The sequence below is a fragment of the Poeciliopsis prolifica genome, unplaced genomic scaffold, assembly GCF_027474105.1.
Source record: "Poeciliopsis prolifica strain line A6 unplaced genomic scaffold, Auburn_PproV2 SCAFFOLD001, whole genome shotgun sequence".
NCBI lineage: Eukaryota > Metazoa > Chordata > Actinopteri > Cyprinodontiformes > Poeciliidae > Poeciliopsis > Poeciliopsis prolifica.
The window spans coordinates 13,782,852-13,804,449 of record NW_026562376.1 but is presented as its reverse complement, the minus strand read 5'-3'; the positions used below and the strand labels follow the sequence as shown (position 1 = coordinate 13,804,449).

At 36.2% G+C, this 21,598-nt stretch overlaps 1 protein-coding gene across 1 annotated transcript; it reads right to left on the bottom strand.

The window, feature by feature from the left end:
* Positions 1-1,093: 1,093 nt before the first annotated feature.
* Positions 1,094-21,108, bottom strand: pdhx (pyruvate dehydrogenase complex component X). The gene is made up of 11 exons (XM_055039440.1): positions 20,922-21,108; positions 18,843-18,926; positions 17,022-17,122; positions 12,612-12,820; positions 11,487-11,585; positions 8,227-8,392; positions 7,899-8,046; positions 5,926-5,984; positions 4,856-5,014; positions 2,617-2,681; positions 1,094-1,915 (listed from the first exon to the last, which is right to left on the bottom strand). Exons 1-11 carry the CDS (start codon positions 21,055-21,057, stop codon positions 1,660-1,662), a joined length of 1,482 nt encoding a protein of 493 aa, XP_054895415.1. The 5' UTR covers positions 21,058-21,108; the 3' UTR covers positions 1,094-1,659.
* Positions 21,109-21,598: the final 490 nt, after the last annotated feature.

The window sequence follows — 21,598 nt, the reverse complement described above, 5'->3', positions numbered from 1 at the left end:
GGTGTTTAAATTGTTCTGCTTGTATTATTCTGTAGCCAACTTGAGGTTTTCAGAGAACAGCTGTATTTGTAGAGGTAAAATTACACACGTGGAGACTGATTCCTAATTATCACTTAATTGCACTGGATTTAATTTAGGAGGATCAGAGTGAAGATGGCCTGTAATACAATTCACCATTCATAGTAATCACACAATGGTGTAACATGACAAACCGTTAAAAGCTCAAGAGGGCAAAGACCTTTTTTGAGACCCTAAAGTTTTGTTCACTCCTAATTTGTAATTGGACAGATTAGCTTTTTTTCTCACTAACATCATGCAACTTTCTTCATGTTGTAGAAAATAACTGGTATCTGGCAATTGTTAATATCACTCTCCCAAAACTCCCCTAAAATGCCCTTGTCAATGTCCATGTCGGTTTGATGAATTTCAAACCAACACCACAGAAACCATAGAACAAAATGTTGCTTCTTAGACCCAAAGTGCTTCAAGGGCAGCAGAAACATAGGAAAACATTTGAAAAATTATTAGTTGTTGCCCAATCTAATCACTTCAACCACTTAAAATAAAGGAATTCCTCCACCATTGTTCCCTGCATAACTTGCCTTAGCTAATTTATCATTTGAATTAAAAAAAAACATTAACCCTATATATATTATGAGAACAAATAAAACAAGAGTCCAGCCATTAAGTCAAAGATGCTTAACTGATCCCTTGTTCTAATAATTGGAACCGCTTATGGCACCCTATACATCAAAACAAAATCCTTTGCAAACAATAATTACAGTATATATAAAGGATATACATTTTAGCTATTTCTGATGTTTGTCTATAGATCATATCTTGTTTTGATGTGCTTCAACAAACTGAAGCAGATACTGACATTACCAAACATCTGCTCTGCCAGTGGTTACAGAAGAAATACATCTGGTAGCTAAAACGGACCACTGTCCACTGAGCCCAGCAAATTATCTTAATTAGCTAATTACATAATGAATTGCATAGATTCCATTAAACTTGAAGTGGGCAAACACATCTCTAGTCTGAGTTCTTTGTCAAAGTTGTTAAAAAAAAAAAAAAAACTAAACAAAACAAAGAAGGTTGAACAGTGTTTTATTGACACATCAAGACACCAAAACATAAATGTAATTACATTTGGACTTCAAGAATTTGTCAGCGACAATTATTTTAAATAAAGGAAATAATATTAACATTAACAACTTAATATGTTTGTAAATTTAGTAACAATTTGTTCAGATGGATTTATGGCATCTATGGCAAACTGCGTTGCCATATATGTTCTGTTGATAAATATTGAAAATGTTAATGTTTAGATTGGACCATTTGCAGATGCATTATTGACTGAGCATTTTATTTACATTGCTTGTGTGGTAGATTGGCTGCCTGTTTACCAGTATTTGGGACACACTTTTGTTTTGACGTTAAATCACTGCCATTTTTGTGCCGAACTGAATCAGAAGTTCACTTTTACCAGGTGGTAATCATTCAGCTTACAATATGAATGACACCACCTTGTAAGCTTAAAATGAGGCAATATTGCTAATCCACTACTTAAGAGCTCTTTAGTTGTGAAAACATGAGCTGGGCTTTCTTTTAAGAATTTTTATTGTGAACTTTCCACTTCAAAGTAATCTTTTTCATTCAGGCAAGGGCCATACGCTGCGGTTGTTCAAGGTTGGCACGGAATTTATCAAGAAATCGAGAGGCTAATTCATCATCCACGAGCCGACCGTCACTGGACAAAGTAACTGTCATCAGCTGTTGCTTGTGTAGCGTCTGGTCAACTTCATTCAGTTGCAGCTCAGTCCTGGAGGTGCCAACAGCGAGGATGCAAGCCTGAGGAGGGTTGATCACGGCGCTGAAACCAGTGATTCCGAACATGCCTAGGTTAGATATACTGGAGGGAATGTAGTAGATGAAAAAATAAGGGAAAAGACATATTTCATGTTAGATGTCAAATAAAGCATTAAAAACACATAAGAAAGGACATGATGATGCCTGTTTTCTCATTTTATATTCCAAATAGAACACTAAGCAGTCAAAAACAAGACAGCAGCAGAATTCCACCATACACAGTTTAATAAGTCTGACCAGAGGCCACTAAGCTGTTTGGCTTAATGAGAGTTTTTGCTCTGAGGAAGAAATAAAATTAATATAAAGAGCAAACACTAATATATCTTCAGCAGGACAAAGAGAGCAACATCTCTGCACTGATTCAATGTTCAAGTTTGACACAGAAACCCCATTAATGTGTAAATGACACCCTTAACTGAAATGAGTAGGAAAAAAATGATAACAGTTGTGGAATTGAAAACACCATAAGTTGTCACCCAATACCACATTCAGTTCAAAACCACATGAAATGTAAAATAGGTATAATGTACTGACAGAAAAAAGGTATAAAAGCTAATTATGGTCACGTTCAAGGAAAGCTATGATCTTGTTGATATGCAGAAGAAAATGTGAGAGTGATGTTACTCTAAAATGGACAATTTTGAGACAAAACTGAATTGACTCAGTTCCACTAAAAACTTTATAAACCATGAGAAAATGTCACTTTAATATATGCTACTCTTTTTTCCCTATAACTCAGTTTACCTGAATGAGCCTCCCTGGTACTCCTCAGGCAGTAGTTTACCATCTCGAGCTTTCTGGGCCAACACCTGTGAACATATGTCATGTCATGTAGGCTCCATTTCAGAAACAAAACAAACAATAGTTTACATTTGAAACCAAAAATGATACGTCCTGTGACAAATATGCAAAAGCTACTGCTTTAGACAGAGCAGGATTTTTAAAGAGGTATACACCAGAACTCCATCTTTGGCATGGTGCATTTGAGCTTAATCTTCATGACTGACTGCACCAGTCGAAAGCTCAGAAAACAACGCATGAACAATGTGCTCTTTAATGACACATTGCCCTTTGGATTCAAGCCCCACTTGGGCCTAAACCTCCCCAGAATCTTTATTTTGGTATTTTTTGAGCAAATTTAAAGATGAACTTGTTATTGTTCTGTTCCAATAACCCACTAAACGATTTAAAGCTTTTAAACAATGAACAGAGATTCTCCTTAAAGATTTTCTAGTAGAGACCAGAAATAATAGTTCCGCTATGGCAAACAATCTATGTTCGACAACAGGAAAGCATCCCCATGCCATCATACCACCACAATGTTTAGGGTCACATTCTTAAACCAGATGTGACAGAATACTCCAATTAGTCCCACCTGTATCTCAATTAAAAATAAAAAAAAATCCCATAAGTCTTGGGGACCATCAATATGTTTTTAGTAAAGATGAAACACCTATTTTAGCCTGCACTAGTGTTCACCTTGCAAACCCCGACCCCTGTTTTTCTTATTGTTGACTCAATAACTTATGCTTAATATGTAACCGAGGTCCACAGTGCTTTATTTCTCAGTGAGTTATTTAGGCATTCTTTGAAGTAATTTTGGTAGGCCAAGCACTCCTGGGAACGTTCACAGCTGTTGCCTGTTTTCTCCATTTGTGGATAATGGCTCTCGCTGTACTCCCACATCGCTAGACTAACAGATGTCAGTAACTTTCTAATCAGTTAAATGTTCTGAGGTTGGGGGATAATGTGTTTCTTTTTGAGCTTTTCTACTCTACTTCATGTTTTCAGACATGTTTTGTTTAAAAGAAATAATGATACTTCCAAAATGGTAATAATCACACGGCTAGTGAATTTGAACTCAGCTCTCAAAAAATGGAGTTAAGCTCAGCTAAGTTATGATTTAAAAAGTATATGAAGCATATTTTCTGATCAGAACTAGATCGTTTTGAATATCCAGCATTTGTGCAGGCTTGTCTTTTTCTGATATTAAAATGTTCAAATCACTACAGACAATGTGGTAGCAAGCAAATAAACTTCACAGTACACCTGCTCCAACTGATGCAACAACACAGCGCATCACTGAAAACATCACTGACCAAATTCTTGTTTTTATTGGTGCGATCTTTATCAGATCTAGACATCAACCATTTAGATGCATTTCACAACCATTAGACCTTTGTAGAAGAGATCTAAGCAAAACAGTAACACTTGGTAAACACCAAGATATTTTCTTCTTTTAAATTTCACTGTATATATGTTACACGACACAGAAAGCGAAAGTTTCTCATTTTGTATGAGAAAGAAATTAACAAAGCTTGGGTTATGCTTTAACTCACAACAGTTACCTCAGTTTTTGCATTGCTAAACAACTTCTGTTTTTTCTTTTCAAATTCTATTTAATATATTCATATCTAGATCTAGAAATATAGTTTTTTGATCAGTTGTCTGTCAGTACATAGTTTTAGTTAAGTTGTTTAACTGTCTAAAAAAAGAACCATTTACTCCTAAGTATATGTGAATAACAACTGTTATTTTCTAACTCATCCTTCTACTATGGGTCTGACTATGACTTAACCAGTTTGATTTTGTTTCGTTACTGATTTTATAATGTTTTAAGACTCAAGATGAAATATAGAACTTAACTTATTTGGTTGAATTTCTTGTTAATGAAGAAAGCAGAACAAGCAGGCATAGTTACTGTCAGTATAGATACATTACAAAAGAATATAACTTCTTGGAAATAGTCATGTTTGATGCTTAGACATTTTAGAAAACGACTACACCCATGTTGGACAATAAAACATAATTAACTTCACAGTTCATTTAATATTTAGATTTTTCTCCAATATCTGTCAGATATTGGGTTGAAGTCATCAGTTTTCTGCAGACTTTAAGGTTGCAATATTCTTGCATAGACCTCTACAGAATCTCATGTAGGAAACTATTTCTAGCTATCAATTTGTCTCAGCTACTTTCATACCTTAGCAGTAGCTGAGATCTCCTGCACTCCTTTGCTAGCAGCATCCCTGATGATTGGTGTGATGAGGCCCCTGTCAGTAGCCACAGCGACTGAAATATGGATAGAATCTAGTGGATGAGGTCCATCACCAGACCACGTCACATTTACTTCTGGCATTTCCTGGGGGAAAATACAATTTTGATGTAGTGTGTGAGTGGGATCAAACGTTGTCACTAGAGAATGATCAAATAAAAAACTAGCACACTATCAAAATACATAATACCAACATTATTCTTTCTAAAAAGAATAATATTAAATTCAGCAGACAGAGCTTAGAAATGTCTCCGGAAAAAAAAAAAAAAAAAAGGCTTAGGCTTCATCCAGTTTCCAAACTCCTTAAATTGCAATTTGTGGAGTTTGGAACCTTGATCTAATAGCCTCTCTGGGAAGTAATCCAAATCCACAAACCACAGACAAGGATAGATCACTTACTAAGATCACAGTCTTTGACATCCTTAGATGCTATTTGCCTAAGCTCTGAACTGACTGATCTAAGGTGAATTTGGCAGCATGAGCGGAACTTGCTTAAAATTACACTGACATACACAGAGTACCGGTCAACCCTAACTATAAGATGTCCAAATGACTTGAAAACATTCATTTGCAAGTCTGGAGGGGATCCATGCGCTTACTACCTCACTGGGAAATCTGTGCACAAAGTTGCTACAGTTGAGCTGCAGCTGCTTCATAAGCACTTATGTTTAACAAACCCTGTTTTCATTCCTGTTTCACAGCAGAAGATCCATGTTAAAAGTTTAATCAAGTGTGACGGCACGTAAAAAATGCATATTTAGGTCAACTAGGGAGAGATATTTTAGTCTTCAGCAGAAGCTGATCTAAAGAAGTATTTTAATCATGTGCTAAACTCTAGCACTAGTCAAAGCATAGCGTCAAGCAGGCATATTATATATATATATATATATATATATATATATATATATATATATATATATATATATATATATATATATATATATATTCACATTGTCACAGTGAATAAACAACAGTAACTAAAGAAGTGGAATACTCACTCTAAGTGTAACAGCAGCTGCTTTGATAATAAAATCATTGACAGACACTTTGATTTGATCTGAAAATACAAACAGAAAGCAACTGAATTATGTAAACATAATTCACTTCACTTAGTAAGAAAAATTATCAGTGTTGGAGGGGTATGAGAAGTAACAAAATGAACTGATGGAAAAGAAAATAGAATTGTGTGCTAATTATCATAAAACATAAACATTTTTTATAACCTTATGTATGTTTCTGAACAACAAGAAGGGAATCAGATCCGCTAATTCAAACTGCCCTTATCAATCACAATAGAGAATTAAGGGGAGAGAAAAATATGGGTATTGCAGATGAGACTTCAAAAGTATTAGAGCCAACATTTCTCTGAAAGGCTAAGTCAACAGAACTTGCACCATTTCTCTGTGTTAGACACCAGTGAGACAGACGGGTTTGGACTGGCAACTACCTGCCAACTCTAACTAGTGTCCAAAAGTGCAGCCCCAGACAGTTATGAATGCTGTGAGCGGGATGATTAATGAGCTAACCGTGAAATCACGTTGCTCCTGAACAATGAGGGGCCACAAAAACAACCGGGGCCAGAGAATCCCTCAGTACACACACAGCCTTGCTAATAGGTCTGGAATGGGCGTCTCATTTCCCCCACCATACACACAGCACCAATAGAGACGTGGTGTTTGTTTGACACTAAGGCAAAGTTAAGCTAAATGAAGCCAATTACGTGATAGGTGCAACCCACAACCCCCGGCACCCTGCAAAAATAACTTTTACCATTTCAACGAGAAAGGTCTATCAGATCAAAGTAGGTAATGAATGATTTAACTCCTAATGTGTCGAAGATTTGATACATGAAAAAAGTTCCAGTTAGTTTGACCTGGAGTTGACCTTCCTTCACACCCTCATGGATGTTGAAAGCATTCACCACTGGTTTCTGTTGCACAAGGAGTAACAGTTTGTGAAATAACTGTTGTCAAGAATGGATGTAGACCTGAGGAAATAAAATACTTGAGTGCCAAAATATGAGAAGTATATCATTAAGCCTTCAAGCTGGGACAGACAAACTCCTTGTAGCGTTAATAAAATATTGAGCTGTTATTGCTTCATATAGACTGTATACCAATACACATATTAGTGGCTGTAGGAGATATTAACTGTTTTTTTATTGCACAGAAAAATACACTGATGAAAACGTCCTAATCCAACCTCAAGCATCAGGTTGGAGTCCTGTTTCAACCATTTTAAAATCTTCATAGTCATGCATATTCACTTCAACACCTAACTCATAATTTCTAATGTCACACTGACCACTTTAAAAATCAGTTTGAGAATTTACAGGATCATTTTTCATTGCGCAAAGAGGAACTTGCTAGTTCCTGTTCACATTCAGAAGGCCTCAGACTTTTGTCATTTGTTTTCAGGTCTACTTACAATACCATCTGAGCAAGGTTTGGTAATGTCTGTTACAGATATCACTGCATACAACACTAAAGTTAGTTTTATGAACAAGAACGGTTTCTCTGAGCTAGAGAAGAGTGATGTTTTGGAGCCAGATGAACTTAACGTCTCCGGATCTATAAATGCATGAAAAAGCGGTCATGTGAAAACCTTGAAATGCTCATCTTCAAGCAAATGGAACCCATAAGAATTTACCAACATTCACCTCAGGGACAGAAACATGTGTCTATGGAAAATAGAACATGTTCCATGTTCTCCTTGTGCATGTGTAGGTTCTCCCACAGTCTAAAAACATGACTGCTAGGTCATGTTTTTCTCTAAATTCTCCTTGGGTACGGATGTGTGCATGCATGGTTGTTTGTCCTGTCTGTGTAATGCCCTGCGATGGACTCTACCCCACCTCTCGCCCGAAATGTCTCGCTGGTACCAGCACCCCTCTCGACCCCATTAGGGACAAGGGTGTAAGGAAATGGATGAATGGGTGCACACATGATCACTTTAAGCTGTGGGTTTTTACCTTTGGCAAGGTCTTTGCGGAGCTTCATGACAGCAGCCATGTCACAGTCTATGGAAGCATACGCATGTGGGATTGTAGTCTTGGACTCGGTCAGTCTTTGAGCAATCACTCTGCGAATATTCGTGGCAGGGATCTCAGTGAAACTTCCCTGACGATGACAAGTGGAATGAATTGGATGAACACATGAATGACGAGACAAATATATTTCAGAAAGGCTAGATGTGTGAATATATAATTTCTGAAACAAAATTAAAACTTGCATACAATTCAAAAGAGTTTTACATGTGATTAGAAAATTTGGTCAGGAAAAAAAAAAAAAAGTGCTCACTGGTGCTCCTGGTTTTCCAGGTACAGATATTGGAGGGATGTTGGGTCTGTTGCCTGGAGGTGGAGGTGAAATTGCTGGGGTGGGGGCAGGACTCGGAGCTGCTGTCGTAATGGTACCTGGTGCAGTTTTTGGGGTTGGGGACTTTTTTAAAAGATTCAGTGCATCTCTTGGAAACAGAAAACAATGAAAATAAACAAAATACAAGAATACACAGAAAGATGTAAAACAAGTTAAGCTAATCATCTAAAAACACCTTTTTCCAGCAAAATCAAAATAAATAAATTAATAAATAATATAACAATAATAATTAAAAATCTAAATTTGTTAAATTTCTTGGGTTTTGCCTAAAGTGGAACTATGCGGTCCCACACATGACTTTCAGTTCAAGTTGGTCATAAAAGCATAAAGAAATAAATTCCTCATAAAACCTACAATATTTCATGCAATTGGATACCAAATTTTATAATGAAAGCTAAACTTTAATTAGTGAATGACTTAAATACGTTCATTTTCACAAATGCTTTTCTCCTTGTTTCAGTTTAAAAAAGATTTATTTAATATCCTCAGATCTTTGTCTTGTACCATCCACCTGGCGTAGAAGAAACTGTATTGGTTTTTGTTTGGGTCAGGTTAAAAAAAAAAAAAAAAAAGGTAACCTTAGGTCGTTTCTGAGTGGAAGGATGTCATGAGAATCATGTCCTGTTCACAACCACAACCTCATTCAATACCTTCATTTTATTATCCTTCTTAGAGTCAAAGACTTCCCAAATCAACCAGTAACATGCCACAGGAAAATATAGTAGACTAATTATTTTTAACACCCAAGTTAAAATTCTTTGGTCAAGAGATTTTCCAGCTGACTCGAGTTTTAATTTTAAGTTTAAACTGAATTTTCTTGTTGATATTATTCTTCAACTGAAATGAAAAACACTGATTTTCTTTACTGTAACCATTTCACTAGATAGTGAAAAAAAAAAAAAAAAAAACTGAGCTTTTATAAACACTACAGAGCACAGAGCAGAGACAGAGGCAGAACTTACAAAGATAACCATTATTTAATGCGAGCAAATCTGCCTTAAAGCTGTTCTTTAATTTACTTGTTTTTGTCTGAATTGCAGAAGCACTGGATAGGACAAGTATCAGGTGTGTTTTGAGATCTCTGGTTCCAGTTCACTGGCTTGTGATCCACCTACCCATATGTAGGCAGCCTTTTGTTTGGACCAGCTGCTCCTGGCTTTACCGTGCTGCTAGGACTGCCTGGGGCTCAAATCTCACTTTTGCTCATCATTCAGTCAACTACTTTTTCTAATCACTCTTGGCTCCTGTCTTTCTGTTAGATTTGTTTGTGGAGGCAAATTAGAAATCTCCAAGCTAAGCTGATTGCTATCCAGTTATTTCATAAGCTGAAATAACTGAACAAAACAAAAAAATACATTTCAGAAATGTTCTTTAAGAAATTCAGTGCAGCTCAATAATAGCACCGCTGATCTGTTTTGTGCAGATGATTCAGTGGAACCTCTACTGACAGCCAAGGCAAAAGAACTTCTGAAAGAGAAGGGGAAGGTGACTTGAATATTAAAAAGGGAACAAAGGACCTCTGAAATGCAAAAATTCTCAAAAGAAAGAAGTGTGTCGAAATATACTGTCTTCTAATGGCCCCACAGAGTAAGCTTATATCGAAGAAAACAATGAAACCAATAGAAGGGAACAAAGTTTGGATTTATCTTATTTTATCCAGCACAGTGCCTGTTCTTTAATTTAAATAACTACTTTTATTTGCCTTATGTGCCATGTAGGAATCACATTTTATTTTAATTTGTGACTAAAAGAGTAGCATGTAGGTTTTGCTTTAGCCAACAAACCATCTGTGTGGTTTACCATAAAAAAAACAAGAACAACCAAACCACTTTCTATTATTTGCTTGACAAGGTCAAATTAAAGAACACATGATTCTTAACCTCATTTTATTCATTTTTAAAGGGATTTTTAGAATTGCCTAGTCTATAATAAACATCATGCCATTATTTAAGAACTATGTCTCTATACCTGTAAAGGACTTGATGACACTAGTTGTCAAATGTCAAATACATGTTTGAGAAGGCAAACATCTTTGCAAGATGTTGAAGTCATTCAAGTATAAACATGTTTCAATGAGGGCATCAGCTGGAAACAAGTTTCTCAATAAAACCTTGCTGTGAAATAGTGACTAATTATCTGGGGTCTATTTCAGCAATAAAGCCATCAAAACCTTTCAATTAATTGTCTAGAAAAGGATGAAGAAAAGAGAACAAATATTTTCTTTTTAAATTGCAAGTAATATTCTTATCTGAGCAAATAGAAGTTTTGGGGGATTTATTTCATCTGCCACCAAATAAACACCAGCACAATTAAATAAGCACATGTTTTTCACAACAAAACCAAACATGATGCTAAATTCTCAACTAACTATAAAATGTTCATTTCAAAATGATGTGCTAGTTATTTTCCTCTGTACACCTGAGAACATATTGTCCGTGTTTCCATGGTCACCACGGAGCTTAGAGACTGGGTCGCTACGGCAACAGAAGTTCCGTAATGAGATTCCCCAGCAGGCTGTTGGGAGAGCAGCAAGAGGATTCAGTCAGGTCTCCAGTGATGGCAGGTAGCCGTTTGCGAGTGTGTGCATCTGTGTGTGCGCAGCTTTCTCCTCAGTGAATTCGATCCAGAACCGAGCGAAAACACTTAAAGGTCTCAACCACCTTATTCTCACAAATGTTGTATTCTTACAAATGTAAGAATACAACAATGACAGTGTAGAAGCACTGCATAGGACAAGTATCAGGTGTGTTTTGATGTATATCGCCTTACATATAAGGCAGTGCATATATTGCCTTGTATGTATGTAATATCTTAGTTTCACATTTTGATTTCAGTGACTGAAATAGAGATTTTCTATGGTTTTTCTAATGTATTGAGATGCAGTTGTGAGGCTTTGATGAGTTAGCAGCCAGGGAGGATGGAAAGTCCTGGCCTGTTACTGATTCCCCAACATCACTGAACTATGGTGCAAGAACAAAAACCTCTCAGTATTTTTACTCCGCTGGTTCTTGCCCTTTCAGTTTGGTCCTGTGGCCTTTTCCTGCTTTCTGTCTTTCCAAATGAAGCACCAATCTGTCCAAGTCTGCCTTCCACCCTTTGTATATCTGCCATCTTAGATATTATTGAGGAAAACAGTACAAAACTTATAGTAGATCTTAATGTAAAACCATCCAATCACTCACTCTTTAGTGATCAGTCCTCGTGGCCCTGTAGGTGTGGCCAACTTTGGGTCAATACCATGGGTGTCCAAAATGTGTCTTGCTGCTGGACTCAAACGTAACCTGTTTGGAAGAATGTGTTGAGAATGGTGTTAAAAACACATAGAAAGGAGTTCATAACTAAGCTTTTAAACTTTAGATAACATGTCTTAGATATATTTAAAGACATTATTGGGAAAGTGCAACTAAAGAAAAGGAAAAAAAAAAGTCTTTCAGTTCAATGTGAATTTAGGATAAAAAAAGAAAACACTGAGTCTACAAAGGTAGAAAAGTACCTCCAAAGCAGCCCACATACCATCTTAGTTTTAGTTTCCATTTTTGTCAGCATAAGTGAGGTAAAAAATGTCCCAGTCAGCTTTAAGCTAGTATTTTTTTTTTCTTTTTGAATCACGTCTGTCTTAAGGCCCCCCAAAAAATTCTCACACCCACTATCTATTGGTTCAGCATTTGGTGTCAGTTTGACAAATCCTCTCCTCGTCTTTCTGAGATCCAGTGAAGTGTCTGATCAGTCTGTTTAATCAGACTGCTTCAGACACGTGCTCCTCAAAGCACGTACTCAACATGGACTCAAAGGAAAGATCAATTTCTTTGGCAGTGTGCACATATGGCACAGAAAACTGTGAGGTTGAAAGTCAGTGAACCCAGTTAAAATGACTGAGTTCCCAGTCCCAAAAGGACTGTCGAGGTTGCCCTAATGGAGAAAAAAAAAATATCAGGCACCCAACTAGCTCAAAAAACCTGCTAGTATCCATTAGGATTGTGGGAATAAAGAAATTTATCCCAAGAAAAGTAGGCAATCTCTACACTTGACTATGAAATCCTGTGCATGGAAAATGTGCACAGAGTTTGCATGGCTCACAGAGTAGACAGTGTTATCAAGAAAACTTTTTGCATGACAGAGTCTGCAAGGTACAAGTGCTTTTACAGCGAAAAAAGATCTTCACTGTTCAAACACACAAATCTGGTCTGTAACAACTAAATAAATGCTAGACTTCAAATAATCCTAATCCTAATATTTAAAACCTTCCTAAACCCAACACTGGATACGTTTGATTTGAACAAATCAAAAGATAAAAAAGTGACACTCACGGCCCAGATGTGACTGGTTTTGGCAGAGAGCTTGGAGATGGAGCAGCAGGTGTTAAAGTTGAAGGAGCGCCAGGATCTGAAGCAGATGGAGCTGCGGCTGGTGACGCAGCAACTGGAGGGGGGATCTCAACCTGCTTCCAATCCTGCCCTTCTTCAACCATAAGAGCAATGAGAGTACCAAGGCGGACATTGCGACTGCCCTCTTCCATCTGCAACAGAGGGTGAGGCAGGCGCTTAGACAATAACACAGAGTCATCAGGTTCAATCATTTTAAAACTGAATCCATGAAAAGTAGAACAAAGGTTAAGGACTCTTGTATAAATGTGCAAAAAAATGATAAAAAATGAATTAATGGAAGTTAAAAAGTTAGTTACTACCCATTCTCGATGATTAAAGTGTTTGATTTAATCAATTATGAGGAAGCTTTCTCATCGCCTTTACTACTTTTATTATTTTACTGTATAATTCCAGTGGAAAACCTGACTACACTGCAGTGCCTGTGAGCATTGCTATGCTCCTCTATGCTGTTAACCATTGATTATCTTATTACACAGTAACCCAAATCCAATACAAGCCTTTTGTTGGTCTCCCCAAGCTACACAGGACACTGTTTCTCAAATATAGATCCATCTAACTGAAGGTTTGGCACAACAGAACGTTTGGCAGGTTGCACTTTATCACTATTTGGAAGATACTCCCTCAGCAAGCTGCTTGTCAAGATGTGAATCAAAGCAAAATAGGAACGGGAAAAGAAACAGAAAGGAATACCATTTTATCAAAAAACGATTATAGTTTGAACTTAGCAACAACATACAAAAACAATAAAAGGTGACTAAGGAAACCATAAAACCGACAGAGTACTATTCAAATGAGCTTGTGAATTCAAAAGCATAACTCCAATGACCAACCCACCAAACTGGAAGTAACATCAGAATGAGGAGAACACCTGAGTTGCACGATTATGCTTAAGCGACACGGCTGTCCAACAGCATCATTTATATAAACTTGTATGTCTGAGTCGCACTGAGCACTGCTGTTTTACACATTTAAGCACTCATTTTCAAAAATAACAACTATGTCATCAACACTTTAGCCAAGTAATTTATTCCTGACGTCATAAATATCTCAAATTTAGTTTGAGGTTATCAAAAAAGACAATGCACAAAGCAAAAAAATAACAGAAAAATAAATCGTACATAATAATGAAATTAACACAGATTCGGTCAGAGGCTGGGCTTTCTAAGTAAAGGGGGTATTGGAGGTTTAGGAGAATTGTGCAGGATTTGTACTATTTAGAAATCAAACTGGCCTGGACTTTATGCCTTTTTTTACCTTCTCTCTGATAGTTTTGGATAAAAAAAATGCAGAGGGTAAGGATTTATTCACAATATGGTAAATCCTTTTATCACACTGAAGATTAGATAAAATGGTAGTACTTAAAAATGTGGAAATTATTTACTCAACAAATTGCTTCAAAATTCTTAAGGTTGAAACAAGCTTGTTTTTCAAGTGAGTCAAGTTGCGTTAGCCGTTTTAAGAACACCATAGTATTCTTCATCTATGTACACTGTTTTGTTGTTGCGGTCAATCAGATCAACTATGCCAGCTAGTGTTACTCCAAAGTTAAAGCTCTGTGTATCTGTTGTCAAAAAGTAAATTATCAGAATAAGGTTTAATGATGTAACTTAAAAAAAATAGATGAAAAGATCCACTTTGTAAATATTAACTTGGGTATTTTTAACTCCAATTTCTTACATTTCTCTCACATAAATAGTAAGTGTTACCCCACCCCCACCTGCTTTTTTTCCCCATGTGCATGTCTGTATGTGCAAGGGTGTAATCTGTCTGGTTTTTCCAAGTTTAGCATCACAGCAGCACCTGTCTTGAGAAGCAGGGGGTGATAGATTAGGGTAACCATAAGGGTCTCTTTGGGAAACACAGCAATATGTACATTTCCATAGAGATAAATCAAAGAAATAGATTTTCCACAACAGCTGTTCAAGAAAAATAACAGTTCTATGTGAAATGTCTCTTCAGATTCCGATGTAGATATCTTTGTGCAACCAATAACCACTGTGTTTTGTTAATAACTGCATATTGAACAATTACAAATCAATATACTGCGATTAACAAAGTTGACTGATTTAAAAAAAAGGGGGCACGTAGAGTCTGTAAAGCTTGTTAAGAAGTATTCAATTATTATTCCAGCATGTAAATTTGACAGGCTAAAAACAGTTTCAATTTGTCAATTTCTGTTAAACATTTTTTACTTCGATCATCAGTATCTGTTTATATTTTCCTCATTAAAGAAATCAACACTGCAGCATTGTGGGACTCAACACTGCCATCAAATGGCTGCAGATGTCATGCAAATGTGTATGTCAGGGCTCTGAAGAGCTCAATAAAGCTCTTGGGAAAAAACTATCTGAAAAATTTTTAATACACCAATAATTATGTTTAACAACACTAATGCATCCAATTATTGTGGTAGCACAACAAAGGTTCACACAAACCTCTAACAGATGGGTAAAAGCAGGTTTAATTTCAACAAATTGTTCATTTAACTTGTTACAATAATACTTGTAAAATCTTCTATTTCCTAAATCAATTTGTCACGTTTGTCTGCAAATACAGGTACAATTAGGAGGTTTAAGCATAATAAAAAAATAATGGCAGGTTCACCAAAAATATCTTTAGCCTTTGGACAGTTTTTCAGCTTATTTTCCCCCCTGTTCTTTATTTCCAAAAGGAGGGTGGATTTCAAGTAGACGTGTACATGAATGCTAGCAAATCATGAGGGACTGTGTTTCTCGCAAGTGAGTTGATGTCTGGCTCTCATCAATAGAGCGTGACAGACACAGGACTGTGGCTCCCTTCTTTGTAGTGGTGACACTTTCCCGTTTCAGTGCAATTTCTTACAATCAAAATGTCAAAACCACACAAAACAACCTCTACCTGATAGCTGAAATCTTTATAAAAAGTATATGTCTGAATGGATGTCAATGTGAAACTTCACATTAAGGCTCCTTGACTATGTAAAAAAAAAATAACCACAATTATTCCAATACTAGTTGAACAAGAATTTAGTAACTCCATCCAGTGACAAAAGAATACTATTTATTAGATTGATTTGAAATAATTCCACTCAATTTTTCTTCATATTATGCCTAATGTGCACACTAAGGTATAATTGTTCAAACTTGTGTCATGTCTTCAAGTCAGTAACTCATAACACCAGGGGCCGACTTTCAGATTCAAGACATTTCCCCAGTTTTCAGTGAAACACAAGACAGACACTGATCTGCTTGTATCATTTCAATATAATGATTAGTACGCATTATTTCACTGTTACCTGTTTTCTGGGAGGAATGTGTTAAACTGTGAATTTGTCCTTACTTGTTTTGTAATAGACAGTGATAGCACTTCAAAACCTTCATTTAAAAAAAAAATCCTTTCTGAGTCCAATTTCTCTGTCTACTGCACCCTGGAAAGAAATTTGGCCACAGGCAAGTAATTATGCTTGCCTTTAAATTAAAAACCTACTGGGTGCTTAGTGGGCCACATTGACACTGCTACTGGCTAATATGCTCTAATCCAAAATGCAAAACCATGTAAACATTCAAAAATATGCCAAATGCTGTCTAGATCTGCAGTTAATATCACTCACACACTGTCACACAGCAAGTAAAAAAAGAACTTGGAGCTCTTCTAAAGCAGACCATCTTTCTTTGCCAGCTAAAGCCCCTACCCCCAATTCTTGGGTGGTTGCTATGGAAACTATCTTAGCCCCACTGTGGCTAAGACATGAACAGGAATGGCATAAAAAAAAAAAAAAACACCATGTAAAGTTACTAAAAGAGAACTAGTGGGAATATTTTTGATGTGCATTTGTTGTGAAAACGGACTTTAAAAGATTCATTTAACAGAGCATGCCTATGAATCCAAGATTACATGAACAGAAAAAGATACAGATTGAACAATGACAAAAATCCATGATGTTTTTGTCTACACATGCAGGAACTGACAGAAGAGGGGAGGAAAAATAAAGTTATTTTTCTCTGAAGACGGACAAACAAGTGGTGGAGTCCCACTGATTAACATCTGATTGCTCCATCTCTGGCAGCTTATTAAAAATTCTAACAACAAATAAACACACTGGGGGGATGGCAGGAAACATTCGTCAGTGAATTCACTATGTCAATGCTTTTGCCTCTCTCTGTTTAGGAGAAGCAGATCATACAACTGCAGCCAATTAGCATTCCCAATTAGGGAAAGGAATAAAACAAGAAAAGGAATAAATAGCACTATATCTTGCGTGGATATGAATAAACTCCAAACCAAAGTTACATGACAAAACTAATCTCAGTTCTCAAGTTTCCATGATGTTAAATTCATGTCTAATCATCTTACCAGTATTTTTGCCAAAACCCCATCATCATTTGATTCCATAGTAACCACTGCCTTGTCGGTCTCTATTTCGCAAAGGGCATCGCCTGCTTCCACTGTTTCACCTGTTAAAAAAAGAATCATATTTGAGATCTTTCAAAAGACACATTAATACGCATCCAATTATCAAACATTTTCATTATTAAACGGTTGTGAACTAAGCTGAAGTGCAGATGAATCACTTGTGCTGTGACTGGAATATATGAATAGTAATCATTGGTGGGATTTTTAATTACTCTTGACAAGCGCTTTGCTTACTGCCTCAACACACGTAAAGCTAAAAGAGAGAAACATAATTCCAAAAAAGGCAAAAACAAAAAAATGTACAGTAATTTGAATTTTAAATTGTATGCAAATAGACTGGGATATATAGCAGGTCTGAGATTAGAGGTCTCCCTAACTTTAAAGGAACAAGTCAAAATCCCCCCAATCTCACCTGTTCAGGAGATGGAATATATTACTCAATAATCAATAAGGACGATCATTTTAAAAAGTTTGTTTTACATGTAGTACAAAAAAATGAAGACGTATCAAGTGAAAAGATGTGCATAAAAGACAAAACAATATCAGTAATGATGTTTGCATCAAAACTTATTTTTTAAAAATCATTACTATAACATCTTAAATTTAAAGTGTCTGATTTAATTCAAACTCTTGAATTTTATATTAGACACCATTTCTGAAAGTCTTGACCTGGGACTTTTTTAAACTTCCAGGCCAACAAGACAGCAAGAAGTTATTTCTTAAGGGTTAAGCATAAAGGTTAGTAACTACATACTGAAGAATGGTTCAGTTAGAAAAACTTATAGTGCTTAAATACGTTGCATTAATACGTCAGGGGCTGTGGGGCTTTGAATTTGCAGCAGGGTGGGTGTAATGGAAAAAAAAAAATCTGTCACCTCAGGCCATTACCTGAGTTCTCAGTGTGTGAAATAAAGAATGAATGAAAATATAAGGAGGAGGGATGAAACATCCAAGAAGTATTGAGTTTAAAGGCCCCCAAGACCAAGCAGTGATTGGATTTATATGAGTCATTAACAACCTATGACCCTTTGGGTTTGATGTGATGTGCAGTATTTAAGATTCAACAAGAAGCTTGGAGCCTTATAACCTCTACTCTACCGGAAAACACAGGAAATAAAAAAAATTAAACATATATATTTCTGGACAAAATAAAAAGCAGTTCACGAATGAGCAAACTTTTTACATGTAATTTTTTTTTTCAATTAGGATTTGAAGTAACCATCATTCTTTGAAATACATCAAAACCCTTTACTGAGATCTACTACCTTTATGATAGGAAATGTCTGTCCTCTTCTTTTGCTTAAGCATTATTGTAAATATACAGCCTTGTACCCAAAAATAGATGGCAATGAACCCAGCAGAGCAGCAAATCAGAGCACAGTATGCTGACCCCAGATGAGCAAAAGCCTGGCTACAGCACCCGGCCATGATGGGTTGCTAAGCAGTGCACATCAGTGAGTCCTCTGACTCTTTGAGCCAATTAAGGAACTGCTCCACTGCTTAAACTTGTATTAAATTAATCATTGATTAATTTATATGAGTCATTAACTCATACACAAGTTCTGCATATGGTTTTTAATTATGAGAAGTATAAAAGCTGGGTCTTTGTTAAAAAAAACAACAACCAGGAGCTAATGCTACATTTTAAAAGGTTTGCGGCAAAAGAAAGAATTTTTTTTTTTTTTTTTTTAGCAAATTAATATACTTTTTATTTCCAGTAACATAAGACAAAAGAACAATGTAAACATGTGTCCCCTTTACCTTCTTTCTTCAACCATTTGACTATGTTTCCCTCTTCCATGGTGGGTGAAAGGGCTGGCATTTGTACTTTGAGTGGACTGACACCTAGAGGAGAGAAAGAAGAAAACAGTTTTTTGCAAAGACACTAAGCAATGAAAAAAGCAACACAGATGTTACACTAAACTGAGTACACAGCAGTAAACAGCCTAAAGGTAGAATGTTTGGGCTGTAACCAAAGCTGAGTAGGTCAACACAACATCCACAGCTGCAAAGCAGAGGAAAAGTGATAGCACAACAGTGAAAGATGTGCAGCAGCAGGTCAATGTCTAACAATGTCCCTGGCACCAACTGTATCAAAAATAAAGAGGTTTTCTTCCTCCTTCATTGGTCTTTAGACCAATGTCCGAGACAACATTGAGCCAGATGCCAAGAGGTCATCTGGCTCTCAGCAGTGTGATGGGGAGATTCTTCTCATTTTAACAACTTGTCTTTCTTGTCTCTGCTTTTCTTATGTTTGTTTTCCATGTTGGGACTCAATTAATCTCAGCTGGACATTTCAAAAATACACTTGAAAAGGATAGATGTTTGAATTATGGGAGCTGTAAGCTCTCAAGTTTAGTAACTTCTACAAAAAGGTAGAAAAATAACTTGCAGAAATTGCTCAGTTAAAAATTATTAAATACTAGCAGTCACTAAAGGGGCAGCATTATGCATCTTCCAGGGTCATCCAATTGCACCACCAAGTGACTATATTACCTTCAGTTGTCATAAAAATGCTGTACATAGAGCAAATGTGACTTATAAGAAATTTCAGCAAGTGTTTAGGCACTCCCAAATGGCTACCAGTGTAGATTTAAGTATTTATCAAACATGCATGAAAGAATAAGCAACAAACCAACACTCCATTTGGGTCTTTGATGAGGGAATAACATTATATCAATAAAAACATCCTCAAATAAGTGGATTTTACCTAATAACCCCCTTTAAAGGAAGCACCAAAATATAGATAACCAATGCCATCTACTGGATAGCAGTGGTGCAACATACAAAATTTCCATCCATACATGTATGTGTACTGCAAACAGGCAAAATGAAGCCTGGATTCTTATACCTCAATTTAATAAGCTTACTTCATCTTATAATTGCATTCAACTGGTTTTACATTTTTAAATGTAACCTCTGACAAAGAAAGTTCTCTTCATTGTCCATTTCTGATACAAATTGTAGGGCACCATAGAAATATAGACACTGTACATTTATATAGATGTACATTAAAATCATGATCCCATCCTATTGAGTTTACAGTATATAAATCAACAAATGCTTTATTTAAAGAGAAATGTCTAGAAACAGTTGTGTAGTTAGAAGGGGACAACTACACAAACTGTAGTTGTGTTGGGGAAACTTGTTTGCAGAAAGCGTCATAAATACGAAAAGAAAAACCATTCGGACAAGACGCTGAATTCACTCTCTTAGTACAGCGCAAAAACAAATATCCGGAGAAATGGTAATTGATCACGACAGTGTCCTACTATTCTAAAATGTTGGTAAATCACGGCACATAATAGCCTAAAGGCATTGCATGTAATGCATTAAAATCATTATACTCTCAAAATAACAAGAATATATAAGCCGCATGAGAAATAAAAAAAAAAACCTGAACGGTCAAATTTGCAAAATAATAAAGTGTTCCTAACTGACAATTCCTGACAACAACACAAAACATTTAAGTGAACAGATAGTGAAAACACAAAGTTTTTTTTTTTTTTTTCAAATATGAAATCCAAAAGACATGTAGTATGACATGAACACACAAGAAAGTCAGAAATCTAACATGTTTCAACAAAAAACATAAGAGGTGACATGCTAAAAGCTAGGCTAAAGATATGGTAGCTTGCCGTCATAAAAGTAGGGCAAGACAGCTAGTGGTCAAACACCACTATCATAATTCTCAAAATTGTGGATAACATGACGCCTGACCAGATTATAACAAAATTATCCCAAACACAGCTGACAACTGAAAACACCAAATGACGCTAGCAGCAAATGTCATCACAGAAAGGACAATGGTTAAGCATACGTTTACTCCTCAACACTCACCGAGCACCCATGGCGACTGAAAGAAATATCTCACACGGTCCTGACATGGCTGTCTGGGCCACGAACATTTGTTGAACTGAGACAACCTGAAACCAAATAAAACTCCCTGACGACCCAGGCGCAAGGAGATCGCCATGTTGTCGTCCTCAGCTGGGGAGAGAAGTCCATACAAATGCCTGACGATAACGCAACAAAATTTGATGAAGACAAAACTTTATGATGGTAAATGAACGTTTCGAAACTTATGAAGAGCAAAATAACGCTTAGGGTTACAGAGTGGGACGTGATTAACAATATTTTATTGAGAAATAAATCATGAATTTAAGGATTAATTAAAGAAAATTAAAGCATTAAAGAACAGGCAAATCGAGTCTTCTGATGTTGGCCCCTTGGGTCCTTAAGTCTTATTTTTTTAAAAGGACCTCGCTGCTGCAAACAGACAAAACTGAAAATAAATTATTCAGTAAGTAAGTGAGTAGAAAATTATTAAAATTTTTATAAAAATTTTATATCAAAAAAGTTTATTTTGGGGGGTTTGTTTGTTTTTCCTGGATGTTCACAATTTAGTAACGGTTAAAGTAATGATAGTCTGACTTATTACCATAATGAAATCATCAGAAATAATCCCAATTTATATGACAGACATGCCACAGTATATCTGCCATTTAAATTGTCTA

Excerpts from the sequence above, each read along its gene's own strand:
- pdhx (XM_055039440.1), bottom strand. The coding sequence starts at position 21,057 with ATGGCGATCTCCTTGCGCCTGGGTCGTCAGGGAGTTTTATTTGGTTTC. Across the intron at positions 18,927-20,921 it reads TCAGTCGCCATGGGTGCTCG|GTGTCAGTCCACTCAAAGTA; the intron begins GTGAGTGTTGAG and ends TCTCTCCTCTAG. Across the intron at positions 1,916-2,616 it reads TACCAGGGAGGCTCATTCAG|TATATCTAACCTAGGCATGT; the intron begins GTAAACTGAGTT and ends CATTCCCTCCAG.